Below are 15,554 nucleotides of genomic sequence, written 5' to 3' on the forward strand. Positions count from 1 at the left end.
CAAAAACAAAACAAATAGGCGGACCGCAGCGCTAAGTCCCAGCGGCCCCGGGCCTCCTCGGCGCGGCCGCCCCGCCCACCGGGCCGCCCCGCCCACCCGCGCGGCGGGTGATGACGTCACTTCCGCCGGAAAGTGCGGCGCGGTGGGCGCGAAAGTCGGTTCGCGGCGGGCGACTTCCGGGTGTGCCGCGTTCGCTCGGGCGGGGGGCGCCGCGGGGTGGCGGGGTGTGCGCCGGGCTGGCGCCGAGCCCTGCGGCCGTCCCGCGGCCTGCGCCGCCCCCCACTCGCTGCCCGGCGGCCGCGGGCTCCGGCCAGGTGAGCGGAGCGGCCCTCCGGCCCGGGTGCGCCGGCCGCGGCCTGCAGGGCGCTCCCGCCCGGTAACCGGCCCCGGCGGCGGGTGCGCGGGACGCGGGGGACGCGGGCCCTCGGCCGGGGCCCCGGGAGCAGCCGCAGGTGCAGGCGGGGCCTTGCCCGCCGGCGGCCGCGCCCCCTGTAAAGTCCAGTGGCTGGGGGGAGCCGGGCCCGCTGCGCCCGCAGCCGCGGATGCGGCCTGTGGGTCCTTGAGCCCGGTGCAATGAGTCCTTCGGGGGAGGCCCCTCGCAGGCCCCCGCACTGTATCCAGTCGGGAACGTTAATTTAGTTCCCAGATTGCAAGGATGAGTGTTACCTCTCTTTTCCTCTTCCTTGACTTGGCCCACGTTCCAGGGTTTCTTGCAAACGTCACGGACGAATTCCTGGGCAAGGCCAGGATGTCTAACCTTAGGCATTCTTGTCTGCACAGAATAATAGGTGCGTGGAGCATCGAACTTCCTAGCTGGTTTCCTTTTGTCCTTGTTAATGGTTCCTTTATTTTGACAGTTCAAAAATGTCCAGAAATGACAAAGAACCGTTTTTTGTGAAGTTTTTAAAGTCTTCAGACAATTCCGAGTGTTTTTTTAAAGCTCTTGAGGTAAGAATAGTTGCACATGGCTCGTTTAATGCTGGGAATTCATTTTCTTGCTTTGAAATGGTTTCCGATTGCGGGGCTTTATGCCTTAGAAGTGAATATTAGTTTGAGTATAGTTTTGCCACAGTTTATGTTAATAGAGGTGTGTTGTTACATAGTTTCGATTTTATGTAAGTACACCTTTATTATGTATTTTAGGTGTCTTGAAATGTGTTGTGACATTTTGGTTAAATGTGGCTGACCTGCAGGTCTCGAAAGTTAAGTTTTCTTTTGCCTACTAACAGAATAATCTTTTCCGTTTTGAAAAAATTGAGTGGGTCCTCTTCTGGCTACATTTCAAGAGTTTGCTTAAAAGAATGTTTCACTACGATAATATAACATTTTAACAGTGTAGACCCTTGCCGCTCAGGGATCTTATCAGCATGGCCTGGTACTTTGTTCAAAGTATACAGTCTTAAGCTGGGCACAGTGGCACATCCCTACAATCCCAGGCAGTCTGTAGGCTGAGGCAAGAGGACCGAAAGTTCAAGCCTAGCCTATCTTTTGAGTGAGACCCCGTCTCAAAATAGAAAAGCAGAAATGGATGGAGTCGTAGGTCGGCAGTGGAGTGCTTGCCTAGCTTGTGCAAGGACCTGGGGTTTATACCCAGTGCCACATGAATAAATATGAAAAAGCAGAGACTTAGGTCTCGAGCAAGATTTAACTTTTAAATCTGCATTTTCAGAGCATCCCTAGTGCACAGTAAAGTCTGAGAAGTTGGGTGGCCGTGATCTGATAGATCCTGCTCTAATACTCGGGATACATCAGTGGTCTGAGTAAACAGATTCTTTTGTGTGTGTGGGTCTGGGGATGGAACCCAGGGGCATTCGACCTTCGAGCTACAGCCCATGCCCTATTATTTATTCTTTATTTTGAAACAGGGTCTCTCTAAGTTATGGAGGGCATCACTAAGTAGCTGAGGCTGTCCGTGAACCACGATCCTCCACTTTCAGCCTCTGAAGGCTGGGATTACAAGCATGTGCCACCATGCCTGGCCAAAATTTACATTCTAAGTAATAGGAAAATGGTGTTAATCAGATATAATAGATGCATATGGCAAAATTATATGCAAATATATAAATCATATCATAAAAGTGCTAAATGGTACGGGAAGAAAGAGAAATGACACACAGGGCTCCAGAGGATGCTTGATGTGGGAGAAGGAAACCAGAAGGTGAAATCTTTAAATAGAGTGGTCAGTGTTGGATTTATGGAGACAGTATTTAAATGGGGGAGGTAATTATTCATGTAGGTATTTGAGGAAGAAGGTTTCTGGCAGAAGGGTTAGGGTGCAGTGTAGTGAGCAGGGGTGGGGTGGGGTAAGGATACTTCCGAGTGAGACTGCAGAGGTCAGGAAGGGCCTTGCGGGCCTTTGTAGAGATTGGCCCTTCTCCCAGTGGGATGGGGAGCCCATGGAGGACTTTCCCCAGAAAATCCACATGCTCTGGCTCAGTGTAATGTAGGACTTCAGTTTGCTCATAGCTGGGCGTCGCGGCACACGCCTGTGGCCCTAGTACTTGGGAGGCCGAGTCAGAAGGATCGCAGGTTCACGGCTAGCCTCGGCAGCTCAGCGAGGTCCTGCTTCAAACTACAAAATAAAAAGGGCTGGGGTGCAGCTCATAGGTAGACTGTCCCAGTCAATCTCTAGTACCAAAAACAAAAAGATCTCAGATATATTTGGATGCTTACTGGATATCAGGATATGAGGGCAAACAAGATATATCATGAAACTTTTCTTCTAAATGAAGGGACAGAATGCACACTTTTACAAACGGTCAGTGTTGTTGTTCTTCATAAATAGACTAACGGGTGGGGGAAGGGCATTTGCGGAAAGCAGCCTCAAAGGGGCTGGGAGTATAGCCTGCTTCCCCAGCACCAAGGGAGCTGGCCGGGAGGCGCCCCTGACTGAGTGTAAGCTGGCCTGGAAACAGCAGCGGGTAGGTGAGCTCCTTCCCCTCCAGGCCAACAGGAGGTGGGGCTGGAGTAAGCAGGAGGGGCAAGGGCCAGGTCCTGGGGCCCTGTCGGCCACTGTAAGAAGCCTGGGTTTTGCCAGGTGGGTGTGGTGGCACACGCTTGTAATCCCCGCGCTTGGGAAGCTGAGACAGGAGGAGCGCACAGATTCGAAGCCAGCCTCGGCAACTTAGTGAGACCCTGTTTCCAAATAAAATATAAAATGGGAGTATAGCCCGGAGGTAGAAAGCCTCTGGGTTCCACCCCCAATACCACCCCCCCCCAAAAAAAAAAAACGTGGATTTTATTCTGGGTGTTTGGGAAAGTCCGAGGGTTCTGAGCAGAGCATGACATGGTTAGGTTTCTATTTTTCAAAGATTACTAACAGCCATGAAGAGCAGAGTCAGGGCGGGCAGGGAGAGGGAGGCCCGTGGGGAGGCTCCTGCAGGGTGTCAGGGATGACAGTGCTTTCTGCAGGGAAAAGGCTGGGTTCGAGATGGGTTCAGAAGCATTGGTAGGACTTAAATACAATACAGGAGGCCAATTTCAGGTTTATTCTTTCATTTTTTTCTTTCAGTCAATAAAAGAATTCCAATCAGAAGAGTATCTTCAGATTATTACAGAAGAGGAGGCATTGAAGATAAAGGAGAATGATCGGTCACTTTATATTTGTGACCCTTTTAATGGCGCCGTTTTTGAACATCTTAAAAAGGTCTGCCAACCTCTGTGTTTTTTCAGTAGTTTTGCTCTATAAACTCTTTACCGATTGTGAAGTCCTGTGCAAATCACAAGTACTTGGGGATTCTTTTGGTTTGAGGGAACCGGAATGTTTGTCAGAGGTTAATCTAGTTGCCTGTAGTGGCACACGCCTGTGATCCCAGCACCTGGGAGGCTGAGACAGGAGCATCCAGACCAGCCTCAGCAACTTGGTGAGGCCCTCTGCAACTCAGTGAGACCCTGTTTCAAAGTAAAAAATGAAATAGGGCTGGGGGTGTAATTCAGAGAGAGAGAGAGAGAGAGAGAGAGAGAGAGAGAGAGAGAGAGAGGAGAGAAGAGAGAGAGAGGAGAGAGAGGAGAGAGGAGAGAGGGAGAGGAGAGAGAGAGAGAGAGGTGTGAGAGAGGTGGGGAGAGAGGAGAGAGAGGGAGAGAAGAGAGAGGGAGAGAGGTGTGTGTGTGTGTGTGTGTGTGTGTGAGAGAGAGAGAGAGAGGTGAGAGAGAGAGAGAGAGAGAGAGAGAAAGAGAGAGAGGAGAGAGAGACAGACAGACAGACAGACACTCTCTACCACTGAGTCACATCCTCAGCCTCCTAAGCATCTGGGCTTACAGGCATGTGCCACGGTGCCGGACTGCAATAGGCTTTCATTTGTGATATGCAGTTTTGACATTTCAGGCATTGTTAGTATAGCCTCCTCTGGAAAATCACTGCTTGTCCAATAGGAACAGTGCTAAAAAAAAAAAAAAAAAACTCATTGGCTTGTGGAGGACCAAAAAGATAGGGGTGGTCCTTTCTTGGATATTAAAATCAGCCGTGTGGTGCTGACTTCAGCGGCGGAGGCCTTGAGTCTGGCTGGAGTTGATTCTCGTCGACTGAGTATGTAATGAGATGTTGAGCAACACTGTCTCCTTTCTTACCCCAGTACTGATGGAAGTGAAAAGCTACTTTTTCAGCTTAATCTGCAATATGAGAATTCTTCGTGGGGCTTCCTTGGTTGTGCAGCAAAGTATTTAAAAACAAAGTGTAGAAACTGCCTGGAATTAGACTTTTATGTGGGACATAGTGGGTTTCTTAGAGGGGACTTTTTAGACACTTAAACTTCTAAGTTGCTTCCGTTGAAAAATAGACATAGGTGTTTGCTAGTTATAAGACTGCATTAAGATTGTTTTGGAGGCGGCATGGTGGTGCACGCTTGTAATCTCAGCATTTGGGAGGCCAAGGTTTGTGGCCAGCCTCAGCTACTTAGTGAGGCCCTCTGCATTTTAGTGAAACCTTGTATCAAAATAAAGAATAAAAAATAGGGCTGGGGGTGTAGCTCAGAGGTAGACTATGCATGGGTTCTGTCCCCTGTACCACACACACCAAAAAATACTTTGCTCCACAATCTATCTTTCCAAGGAAGCCCCACGAAGAATTCTCATATTGCAGATTAAGCTGAAAAAGTAGCTTCTCGCTTTCATCAGTACTGGAGTAAGAAAGGAGACAGTGTTGCTCAACATCTCATTACATATAAAAAATGGTTTTGGAAATTAAACTTTACTTTTAATTGGTGGTGCTGGGGATTGAACCTAAGGGTGTTCGGCCTCTGAGCTATGCCTGCAGCCCTATTTTATTATTTTTGAAACACGGTGTCACTAAGATGCAGAGACCCTTGATAAATTGCTGAGGCTGGCTGTGAGCCTGCAGTCTTCCTGTCTCAGCCTCCAAGAACTGGGATTATAGATGTGTACCATCAAACTTTTGATGGCAGTTTTGAGTAAGAGAGCTCTTGGAGGTGCGCCTAAATTGATGAAATTGGCCTGCGATCCTCCTGTCTCATCCTTCCAAGTACTGCTATTACAGGTGTGAGCCACCATGCCCAGCTTCTTGGAGGTTCTTTCTTTCGATAGCTTGTATTGTTTAATTTGCTTTTGTGTGTGCACGTTTATTTTATGTACAGTGTGTCTAAGAAATTATATAACAATCATAATTTTTTTCTTCTAACAATTGATGATTTTTCTGCAGTAGTTACCAACTTCTGTCAATAATTAAGATTCCCAAATATACTTTTGTAAACTGGGTAGTTGTTTCTTCTTAACTTACTGAAATTTTCCTTTTTTATAGCTTGGCTGCAGGATTGTTGGTCCTCAAGTCGTTATATTTTGTATGCATCACCAGCGTTGTGTCCCAAGAGCCGAACATCCAGTTTATAACATGGTCATGTCTGATGTAACTGTGTCTTGCACGAGCCTGGATAAAGATAAAAGGGTAAGTGCTGAGAGGGGCGCCACTGTGTCTGTGCGGGTCCACATGTGATTTGCACTGTGCAGGAGAGGACTTGAAAACCTTGCTTTGACTAGCTCACGACTTAGGAGAGTTAAAGATGCAGCAGCCAACTGTGCATCTGGTTCTGTTTTTGTTTTGCTTTTTGCTTTTTTCGTACTAGGCCAAGACCCAGGGACATTCTACCTCTGAGCTATGCCCCCCGTTCTTTTATATTGTTTTGAAGCGAGTTCATGCTAGGTTGCTCAGGGTCTTGATAGAGTGAAGTTGGTCTCAGACCTGGAATCCTGTCTCAGCCTCCCAATAATCCTTGTACTGAGGTTACAAGCACGTGCCGCCATGCCTGGCTATATTTGTTTTTTAATAAATTTAGTATTATGGAATCCATTTTGTTGAAAATTGGCTAATTGAAATTTTTTGTTTTGATTCTAAAGGAACACAGTTTTTGCCTAGTCAGTGAATTTGTTTATTTATTTATTTATTTATTTATTTATTTTGTGGTACTGGGTTCCTGGAAACCCTTCGACCTCTGGGTTACACTCCCAGACCTATTTTTTTATTTGGAAACAGGGTCTCTTAAGCCAGCGCGGCTGGCTTCGAACCTGTGTGATCCTCCTGTCTCCGCCTCCCAAGCGCGGGGATTACAAGCATTTTAAACCAGTTTTACTATTCCATCATAGATGGATTTTATTTTTTTATTTTTTATTTTTTTGGTGGTACTGGGGTTCCTGGATGCCCTTCTACCTCCGGGCTACACTCCCAGGCCTATATTTACATTTTTATTTGGAAACAGGGTCTCCTAAGCCAGCGTGCTGGCTTCGAACCTGCACGATCCTCCTGTCTCTGCCTCCCAAGCGCGGGGATTACAAGCGTGCGCCACCACACCCGGCTAGATGAATAATCTTTAAAGAAAGAGTTCTATGAGCTATATGTATATTTTTATTTATTATACAGATGTAATTTATATTTTCTTAGTGCTGGAGGTTGAAACCAGGGATGCTGGGCTGGACATGGTGGCACACGCTTGTAATCCCAGCATTTGGGAGGTAGTGACAGGAGGATCATGGTTTGCAAACAGCCTCAGCTCCTTAGTGAAGGCTCTTGCAACTCAGACCCTGTTTCAAAACTAAAGAGTAAAAACTTAGGGCTGGAGGGTGGCTTAGAGGTAGAATGCCCTGGGCTCCATCCCCAGTGCTGCAAACACAGAAAGAAAAGAGGCCAGGGGTGCTTTACACTGCGCTTCTTCCCCAGTAGGGGGAGTTCTTTCTGTTCTTTTTGTTCTGTTCTGTTTTTTTTTTCTTTTTTTTTTTTTTCCTTCAGTACTGGGGACTGAGCCCAGGGACATTTTAACCTCTGAACTACACCCCCAGCCCTATTTTATTTATTTACTTATTTTTTGCGGTACTGGGGATCGAACTCAGGGGCATTCAACCTTCAAGCTATGCCCCCAGCTCTATTTTTTGTTCTTTATTTTGCAGTAGGGTCTCCCTAAGTTGCAGAGGGCCTCACTAAGTAGCTGAGGCTGGCTGCGAACCTGCGATCCTCCTGTCTCAGTTTCCCAAGTAATAGGATTACAACCATGGGCCACTAGGCCCAGCATCTTCAGCCCTTTTGTTTGTTTGTTTGTTTTGAGGTAAAGTCTTGCTAAGTTGCCTGGGCTGACCTTGGACTTGTGCTCTTTCTAACTCAGCCTCTTAGTAGACTGGATTACACAGGCATGTACCACCACACCCAGCAACACATAATTTATAGTTTCTAAACATCATAGTGTATAAAAACCTAGTCTTTATTGTAGGAGCAACATGGTATTTAGTAAATTCATGACGTTGAAAAGAAATAAGTAGTCACTTGTTACTTAACAATGAGAACGTGGCCTGAGAAATGTGCTGCTAGGCCAAGTCTGGTGGTGCGCGCTTTTAATCCCAGTACTTGGGAGGCTGAGACAGGAGGATCGCAGGTTCGAGGCCAGCCTCAGCTGCTTAGGCTCTCTGCAACTTAGTGAGACCCTGTTTCAAAATAAAATAAGGCTGGTGGTGTAGCTCAGAGGGCAAATGTCCCTGGGTTCAATCTCCAGTAGTACAAAAAAGGGGGGGGGGTGTGCCACTGGGTGATTATATCATCAAGTACGCTTACGCAGGTTTAGGTGGCCGCAGTGTCATGGGGTGATATAATCCCAGTTCACTGTTGTAGATATTGCTACTGTTGGCAAAACATTGGTATACACTGATTGAGGAAAATTGTTTTGTGGTGCTAGGGAGTGAACCTTGGGGTGCTCTGCTACTCAGCTCTACTCCATCCCATAGCAGCCTCCCAAGCACTGAGGTTATAGGAATGTGTTGCCACACCCAGCAGAAATGTTACTTTTAGATGAATAATTAATATTCATCTTCTGAAAAGTAATTTGTTAGCCGGGCGTGGTGGCGCACGCTTGTAATCCCAGCACTCGGGAGGCTGAGACCGGAGGATCGCAGTTTGTGGACAGCCTCAGCTACTTAGTGAGGCCTTCTGCAACTCAGTGAGACCCAGTTTCAAAATAAAGAATAAAAAATCGGGCAAGGGGTGTAGCTCTGAGGTCAAATGCCCCTGGGTTCCATCCTCAGACCTGCAAAAGGCTAAATAAATAAATAAATAAATAAATAAAAAGTAATTTGTTATAGCTATTTAACTTTAGAAACATTTGTGTATTCAGATTAGCAAGAACAAAAGATATCTATGAGCCATGTGTGGTGGCACACAGTCTTGTAAGCCTCAGCAATTAGTGAGTCCCTCCACAATTTAGACAGACTGGTTTCAGAATAAAATAGGGCTGGAGGTGTAGCTCGAGACTTCCTCTGGGATCAATCCCCAATGCCAAAATATAAAAAGGTATTTGTAGGGATATCTCCTAAGAACGGGAGAGGTGTCCTTGGTTTGGTATTAATGTGTTTTCTTTTGGGGCTGCAGGAAGAAGTTCATAACTATGTACAAATGATGGGCGGACGAGTGTACAGAGACCTTAACATATCAGTAACTCACCTTATTGCAGGAGAAGTTGGCAGCAAGAAATATCTAGTTGCTGCAAATCTAAAGAAACCCATTTTACTTCCTTCTTGGATAAAAACACTTTGGGAGAAGTCACAAGAAAAGTAAGACAAACACTGATGTATTTCCCAGATTTGGGAAAGTGGTACATTCAGTTCCTTTGGCATATTCTGGGTTTTCGTAGCGGAAGCTTTCTGGTATCCTCTTTGGATCTGTTATCAGGGATGAAATGGGATCATTGCTCTTTCTTTTCTCCAAGGGAAGTGAGTAAAGCCTCTGAGCACTTGTTAGCAGGTGTGACTGACAGTAGAAGGGACCGGGCTTAACTCTAGTTGGAAGTTAATGCTTCTCTAGTGATGAAGGTGCTTCCAGCAGCAAATGCTTCGAAGCTGACGGAGGAGATGCTTTGGCAGCTGCTGAGCTCCCACGCCGCCGTGTCCGTCAGCGTGTCCACATGCTGGGATGGGGTGAACGACACACTTGGCAGCTCTTTATTTTGCAGCAGGGTCTCCCTGAGTTGCAGAGGGCCTCACTGAGTAGCCTCCAGAGAGGCTCGGGATGGCGGCGTGTGAGCGCAGGCCTTCAGCCGAGGGGTGGCCGTGACTCAGCTTGGCTGGCCTGTCCCTTCCGCAGGGAGCTCAGCCTGTTTCAAGCAGCGCACGGACATTTTCCTGAAATTAGCTTCAGCAGCCACAGGCCCAGGTCCCAGGGAACCATCTCGGCGCTGTTCCTGGCGGCCTTCTGCCCGTCCAGCCATCCTCAGCAGGGCCCATGCGACACCTGCGTTCCCAGCCTGGTCGCTTCATCAGAGCAACAATGCTGGTTTTGTTGTGTCCTGCCAGAGGTCGCTGTATTTGCTCATACACAATGATGGACACATTTAAAAGTCCATTTTATTAGTCACCAGGAACTGCAGGGCTGCTGTAAGGTACAGTTTAGGCTTTTAAGTTTGAAAAATGCGCTGCTTTGATGAGCAAATGTTTAGAGTTAATGAAATATGCATTTTTCCTCTTAAAACAGTTTTGAGAGACTACTTGGAACTTTTCACTAGTGACAGCGTGTGGAGCTAGCTGAGCAGTTCGTATAATTCTGACATTTAGTTTTCTTTCATAAAAATGATTACAAACCCTGAAATGGGAAAAGTAGAAGTGATATTTCTGTTTGTCATTGTGCTTCTAGGAAACTTTAAACCATTTGGTATATTTTAATATATTCCTTTTTATTCCTTTTTAAAACCATTTGATTTCGCCAGAAAAATAACTAGATACACAGATCTAAGCCTGGAAGACTTCATGTGCCCCGTCTTCCTCGGCTGTGTGATCTGTGTGACCGGCCTGTGTGGCTTGGACAGGAAGGCGGTGCAGCAGCTTACGGTGAAGCACGGCGGCCAGTACATGGGGCAGCTGAAGATGAACGAGTGCACGCACCTCATCGTGCAGGAGCCCAGAGGTGAAGACTGCTCTCCAGGGTCCTCACAGCCCCCTTGTGCTCCCAGCATTCGGGAGGCTGACGCAGGAGGGTTGTGGTTCGCGGCCAGCCTCAGCTCCTTAGTGAGGCCCTCTGCAACTCAGGGACATCCTGTTTCAAAGTAAAGAATAAAAAGTAGGGCTGGGTGTTGGTCGGAGGTAGAGTGCCCTGGGCTCCATCCCCAGACCCGCAGAAAAGGTCTTCATGGGCAGCTTCTGCTTCGGGCGTATCCTTGCTCCTGGCTTTTCCCTGGAGTCAGAGGAAGAGCGTTTGGGTCACAATCTGGAGGAAAATGGCATGACCAACCTGTGTGTCCAGGTCACTGGATAAATAAACAGCCAGGGGCTTGCATCAGGGGCGTCAGAGTTAACCTTCTGGTTAGCTCTTTTAGTGAGAAGCAGGCAGCCAGTTCCCATAGTTACCCTGTAGTCAAGAGTTAGGTGATCAACAAGGGAAGGAGTGCGTGCGGCTCAGGGGCCTTTGTTTGTTCCCAGTGACTAGCTTCACAGGCGTGGCTTCGTGTTTAATTGAATGAATGAGCTCCACTGAACAAACAAGTGTGTGTGTTTGTGGTGAGGGGTTGACCCAGAGGCACTCTGGTTTTGAGCTACAACCCCAGCAATTTATTTGGAAATGGGGTCTTTCTAGGTTGCGGAGAGCCTTGCTAAATTGCTAAGACTGCGCTGAACCTACGATCCTCCTGCCTCAGCCTCCCAAGTACTGGGATTACAGACGTGTGCCATCATGCCCAACAAACTAGAGTTCTTAACAAGTTTTATCCTGCAGCTGAGCATGGTGACACATTCTTGTAAACCCAGCTGCTCAAGAGGCTCAGGTGGGAGGCTGGCAAGGTCCAGCAACTTAGTGAGGCCCATCTTGAAATAGGTAAGAGGGGCTGCTGCGGGGGTAGCTGAGTGGTACGAGGCTTGCCTTACGTAAACGCATGAAGCCCTGGGTCCATCCCCAGTACCACATCACATACAAAATGATATGCTTAGCAGATCATGAGATAGTACGAGAGTAAAAAACATTACTGATAAGATTTCTTTTTAATTACTGTTCATTTTACCAAGTGTGGTGTGGGACATGTTTGTAATCCCAATACTTGGGAGGCTGAGACAGGAGGGTCACAGGTTCTTGGCCAGCCTCTGCTACTTATGTCCTCCACAACTCAGTGATACCCTGTTTCAAAATAAAGAATGAAAAATAGGGCTGGGGGTGTAGCTCAGAGGTAGAAGGCCTCTAGTTTCCATCCCCAGTGCCCCCCCCACACACACATACTGAATTATTATAATTCTTTAAAATTACTATTCATTTTACTGGGCATGGTGGCACATGAATATAATTCCTTGGTAGGCTAAGACAGGAGGATCACTGTTCCAAGAACAGCCGCAGCAACTTAGCAAGACCCTGTTTAAAGTTTAAAATTTAAAAAAATGTGTGTGTGTGTGTGCAATACTGAAGATGGAACTCAGGGGCCTCTGCCTCTAGGCTACATCCCCAGACTTATTTTATATTTTTATTTGAAAATAGGGTCTCACTAAGTAGCTGAGGCTGGCTTCAAACCTGCATGATCCTCCTGTCTCAGCCTCCCAAGTACTGGGATTACAAGTGTGCACCACCACGCCCAGCCAAAAGTGAAATTTTTTAGAAAGGGCAAGGAGGGTAACTTGGAGGCAGAATGCCCTTGAATTCATTACGGACTGTGCAACTGGTTTGGAGCTGCCAAGTGACGGAGCCCGACTGCAGACAGGCTTATCCACAGTCACCTCGGCCTTCAGTTGCCTCTGCAATTTGTACAAACAATAAACATGGTCACACACGGCACACAGGAAACATGCTTGAGGGTACGCTGCTGGTGGGTTGTAAATTAGTGCGGCCACTGGAGATCAGTGCAGAGATTCCTCGAAAGACCAGGAACGGAACTGCCCCGTGACCCGCCGCACCATTTCTTAAAGTCAGGTACCATAGTGATAGACACGTGTCCATGTTATAGAAGTGCAGTTCGCACTTGCCAAACTATGGGGCCAGCGAGTGTCGTGTGCTTTGTGAGAGCAGCCAGTGGCAGAAAGTCAAGGATCCTACGTTTTCTCTCGTACGTAGAGGCTCGAGGGAAAATAGGAGACAGAAGGCACTTGAGATTCGTGAGGGCGAGATCAGTAGAATGGAGGACGTGGTTGGGGAAGGGACCAGTGCAGATGGCATCCAACCCATACATGGAAGTCACCAGCGATCTCGCTAACCGAGCAGGGAGGGAGAGGGAGGAGCGGGTAGGAGGTGGAGGGAAACATGGCGTGATCTGTGCGGCGTTGATGTGTCGTTTGGAATCTCACCGTGATGTATAATGAAAGTGCACCAGTAAAGCCAGGCTGAGAGGAGGGTCACAAGTTGACCACCAGCCTCGGCAACTTAGTGAGGCCCTATTTCAAAATAAAAATAAAATAGGGCTGGGGGGCTTAGCTTAGGTAGAATGCTCCTGGGTTCAATCCCTAGTAACACACACACACACACACACAAATAAAAAGAAGTTGGGCATGGTGGCATACACTTATAACCCAGTATTTGGGAGGTTGAGACAGGAGGATCTCAGGTTTGTGGCCAGCCTCAGCAACTTAGACCCTTAGCAACTTAATGAGAACCTATTTTAAAATAAATAAAATAGTGCTGGGGGTGTAGCTCAGATGTAGAATACCCCTGAGATCAATCCCTAGTACCACACACACACACACACAAGTATAAAAGAAGAAAATATGATCAGATAATAACCTAACATCACTTTTTAATGTATATAGCATACTGTTTAAGAGCAATGGAAACCTTTAATTTGGTTCCAGGTAGGGGTTTTTAATACTCTGTGATTTAACTGTTTTTGCAAATGTAGATTGTAATGGTTTGCATTTCTCCGTTTCTTTAATACAATAGGGCAGAAATACGAATGTGCCAAGAGATGGAACATTCACTGTGTGACAATGCAGTGGTTCTTTGACAGTGTCGAGAAAGGTTTTTGTCAGGATGAATCTATGTACAAGACAGAACCGAGAGCCGAGGCCAAGGCTCTGCCGGATACTTCCACCCCCACTGGGCAGAGCAGCACGGCGGAGAGTAAGTCCGTCCGGGGCGGCGTCTTCACGTAGGGGTGGCTTCACAGGCTGGGCTGCAGCTTGTGCCCGCTGGAGGGCTGGCCTGGTGCGCGGGGCCTCTGGCTCCACCAGAAAGCATTTGTTAGGATCACCAGCATAGTAGGAAGTTTCCGGAGGTTTTCCCTCTTTGGGTCTCATTGTTAATAAAATAGCCAGATTGTATAAAAAGTTAGCCTAGGAGCTGCTCCTCATATTTCTTTTTAGAATGAATTCCAGAAAGGAATCACAGTACCTAGGAGGATCACAGGTTTGAGACCAGCCTCAGCACCCTAGGCCCTGTTCCAAAATAAAAGTAAAATAGGCAGAGGAGTGTACCTCAGAGGTAGAATGTATCCGGGTTATATCTCCACTACCAATAAAATTCCCATCTGAAATTTAGTTTGAAAAGTGCTCATAGTCCTGACTAGAAAAAACTAGACGGAAATGTGTTTCGTTCTTGTCCTATTTCCATGAACTCAAGGCTGGTTTTCAATTTGTAGGCCGCACTCTTTCAGATGTCAGCCATATTTCCAATATAAATGGGAGTTGTGTCAACGAATCGGTGTGCAGTTCCATTAGCAGCAAATTGGAGCCTACGCTTGAGAACCTAGAGAACCTGGACGTGAGCGCGTTTCAGGCACCCGAGGACCTGTTAGACGGCTGCCGGGTACGTCTTTGTTGCGTGATGAAGCGGCGTGTGGTGGTGAGCCTGGCACCGCCGGCCCTGACGTGGAGACCTCGTGTGGGCCTTGTGTGCCCACCGGCGCCGTCCACGAGCCAAGGGGTGCTCTCGCCCGTGCCCGCGAGGCCCGCCGTCTGTCATCCCTGAGAGTCCGTTATGTTCTTCAGCACTCTGAACCCCCCACGGACATGGATCCTTCCGTTCCTGTGTTCTGAGAGTACTTAGTTTCTGGGACTTACTGGATTTATTAAGTCTTTACAATGTATTAATACCATAATCATTTCATATGTTCATGTTATTTATAATCTCTTAATTCCTAAATAACTCTCACGTGGTGTTATGAGGACGCGAGTACTTTGGAGCACTAGTTTTTCAGGATTGGTATTGAGTGGATAGCTGGCCACCTCAGTCTGTCTTCGTAATCATTAAAGCCACTTGTTTACTTTCTTTTGGGTTATTTAACTTCTTAGTGCAACGTGTAAGTTGAAGAAAACATACGTTGTACTGTGTTACGTCTCCTAGATCTTGAACACTTAACATATTTCTGTTCTGCTGAATGACGGCACTGCAGTGGGTGTGGTGGCGCATGCCTGTGATCCCAGCACCTGGGAGGCTGCTACAGGAGGATCAGGTTCGAAGCCAGCCCTGGCAACCAAGGCACTTGGTGAAACCCTCTTTCCAAATAAGAAATTTTAAAAAATCATGCTGAGGGATGGCTTGGGTAAAACACCTCTGGGTACAATTTCCAGTACCCCCACCCACCCTAAGGAAAATGACTGGGCAGTGCATTACTTCTCAAAATAGCAAAAAGTTTAACCCTCCTTTATTGTTAAGATGGGAAGTTGGGCAAATTACACTATTGATCCATGCTGCTTTTTTTCTTTCCAGTACTGGGGATGGAACCCAGGCGCATTCTACTTCCGAGCTACACCTCCAGCCTTATCTTTATTTTGAAACAGGGTCTCACTGAGTAACTGAAGCTGGCCTCAAGCTTGTGATCCTCCTGTCTCAGCCTCCTAAGTACTGGGATTACAAACATGCGCCACCATGCTTGTAATCCCAGCATTTGGGAGGCTGAGATCGGAGGATCGCAGTTCACCGACAGCCTCAGCTACTTAGTGAGGCCCTCTGCAACTTAGTGAGACCCTGTTTCAAAAGAATAAAAAATAGGGCTGGGGGTGTAGCTCGGAGGTCAAATGCCCCTGGGTTCCATCCCCAGACCCACACACACACAGATAAAAATACTGTGGTATTGTAAACAAATTATTTTAAAAACTCGTTTCAGGATACACTTCATACCCTAGTATGTCCTAAAATATACACAAGTCTAATATACACACAGAGGATTTAGATT

The 15,554-nt window shown here is 47.2% G+C and overlaps 1 protein-coding gene across 1 annotated transcript in view; it reads left to right on the forward strand.

The window, feature by feature from the left end:
- Positions 1-864: 864 nt before the first annotated feature.
- Positions 865-15,554, forward strand: part of TOPBP1 (DNA topoisomerase II binding protein 1) — a gene marked incomplete at both ends in the record, with an annotated part of 41,031 nt that continues 26,341 nt past the window's right edge. The window contains 7 exons of the mRNA XM_080696614.1: positions 865-948; positions 3,512-3,646; positions 5,753-5,896; positions 8,855-9,036; positions 10,185-10,381; positions 13,322-13,501; positions 14,019-14,185. Of these exons, the coding sequence (XP_080552740.1) occupies positions 865-948; positions 3,512-3,646; positions 5,753-5,896; positions 8,855-9,036; positions 10,185-10,381; positions 13,322-13,501; positions 14,019-14,185 (1,089 nt within the window). The remainder of the gene's footprint in view (positions 949-3,511; positions 3,647-5,752; positions 5,897-8,854; positions 9,037-10,184; positions 10,382-13,321; positions 13,502-14,018; positions 14,186-15,554) is intronic.

Source organism: Muscardinus avellanarius (assembly GCF_963383645.1).
Source record: "Muscardinus avellanarius genome assembly, chromosome: 5".
Classification (NCBI taxonomy): domain Eukaryota; kingdom Metazoa; phylum Chordata; class Mammalia; order Rodentia; family Gliridae; genus Muscardinus; species Muscardinus avellanarius.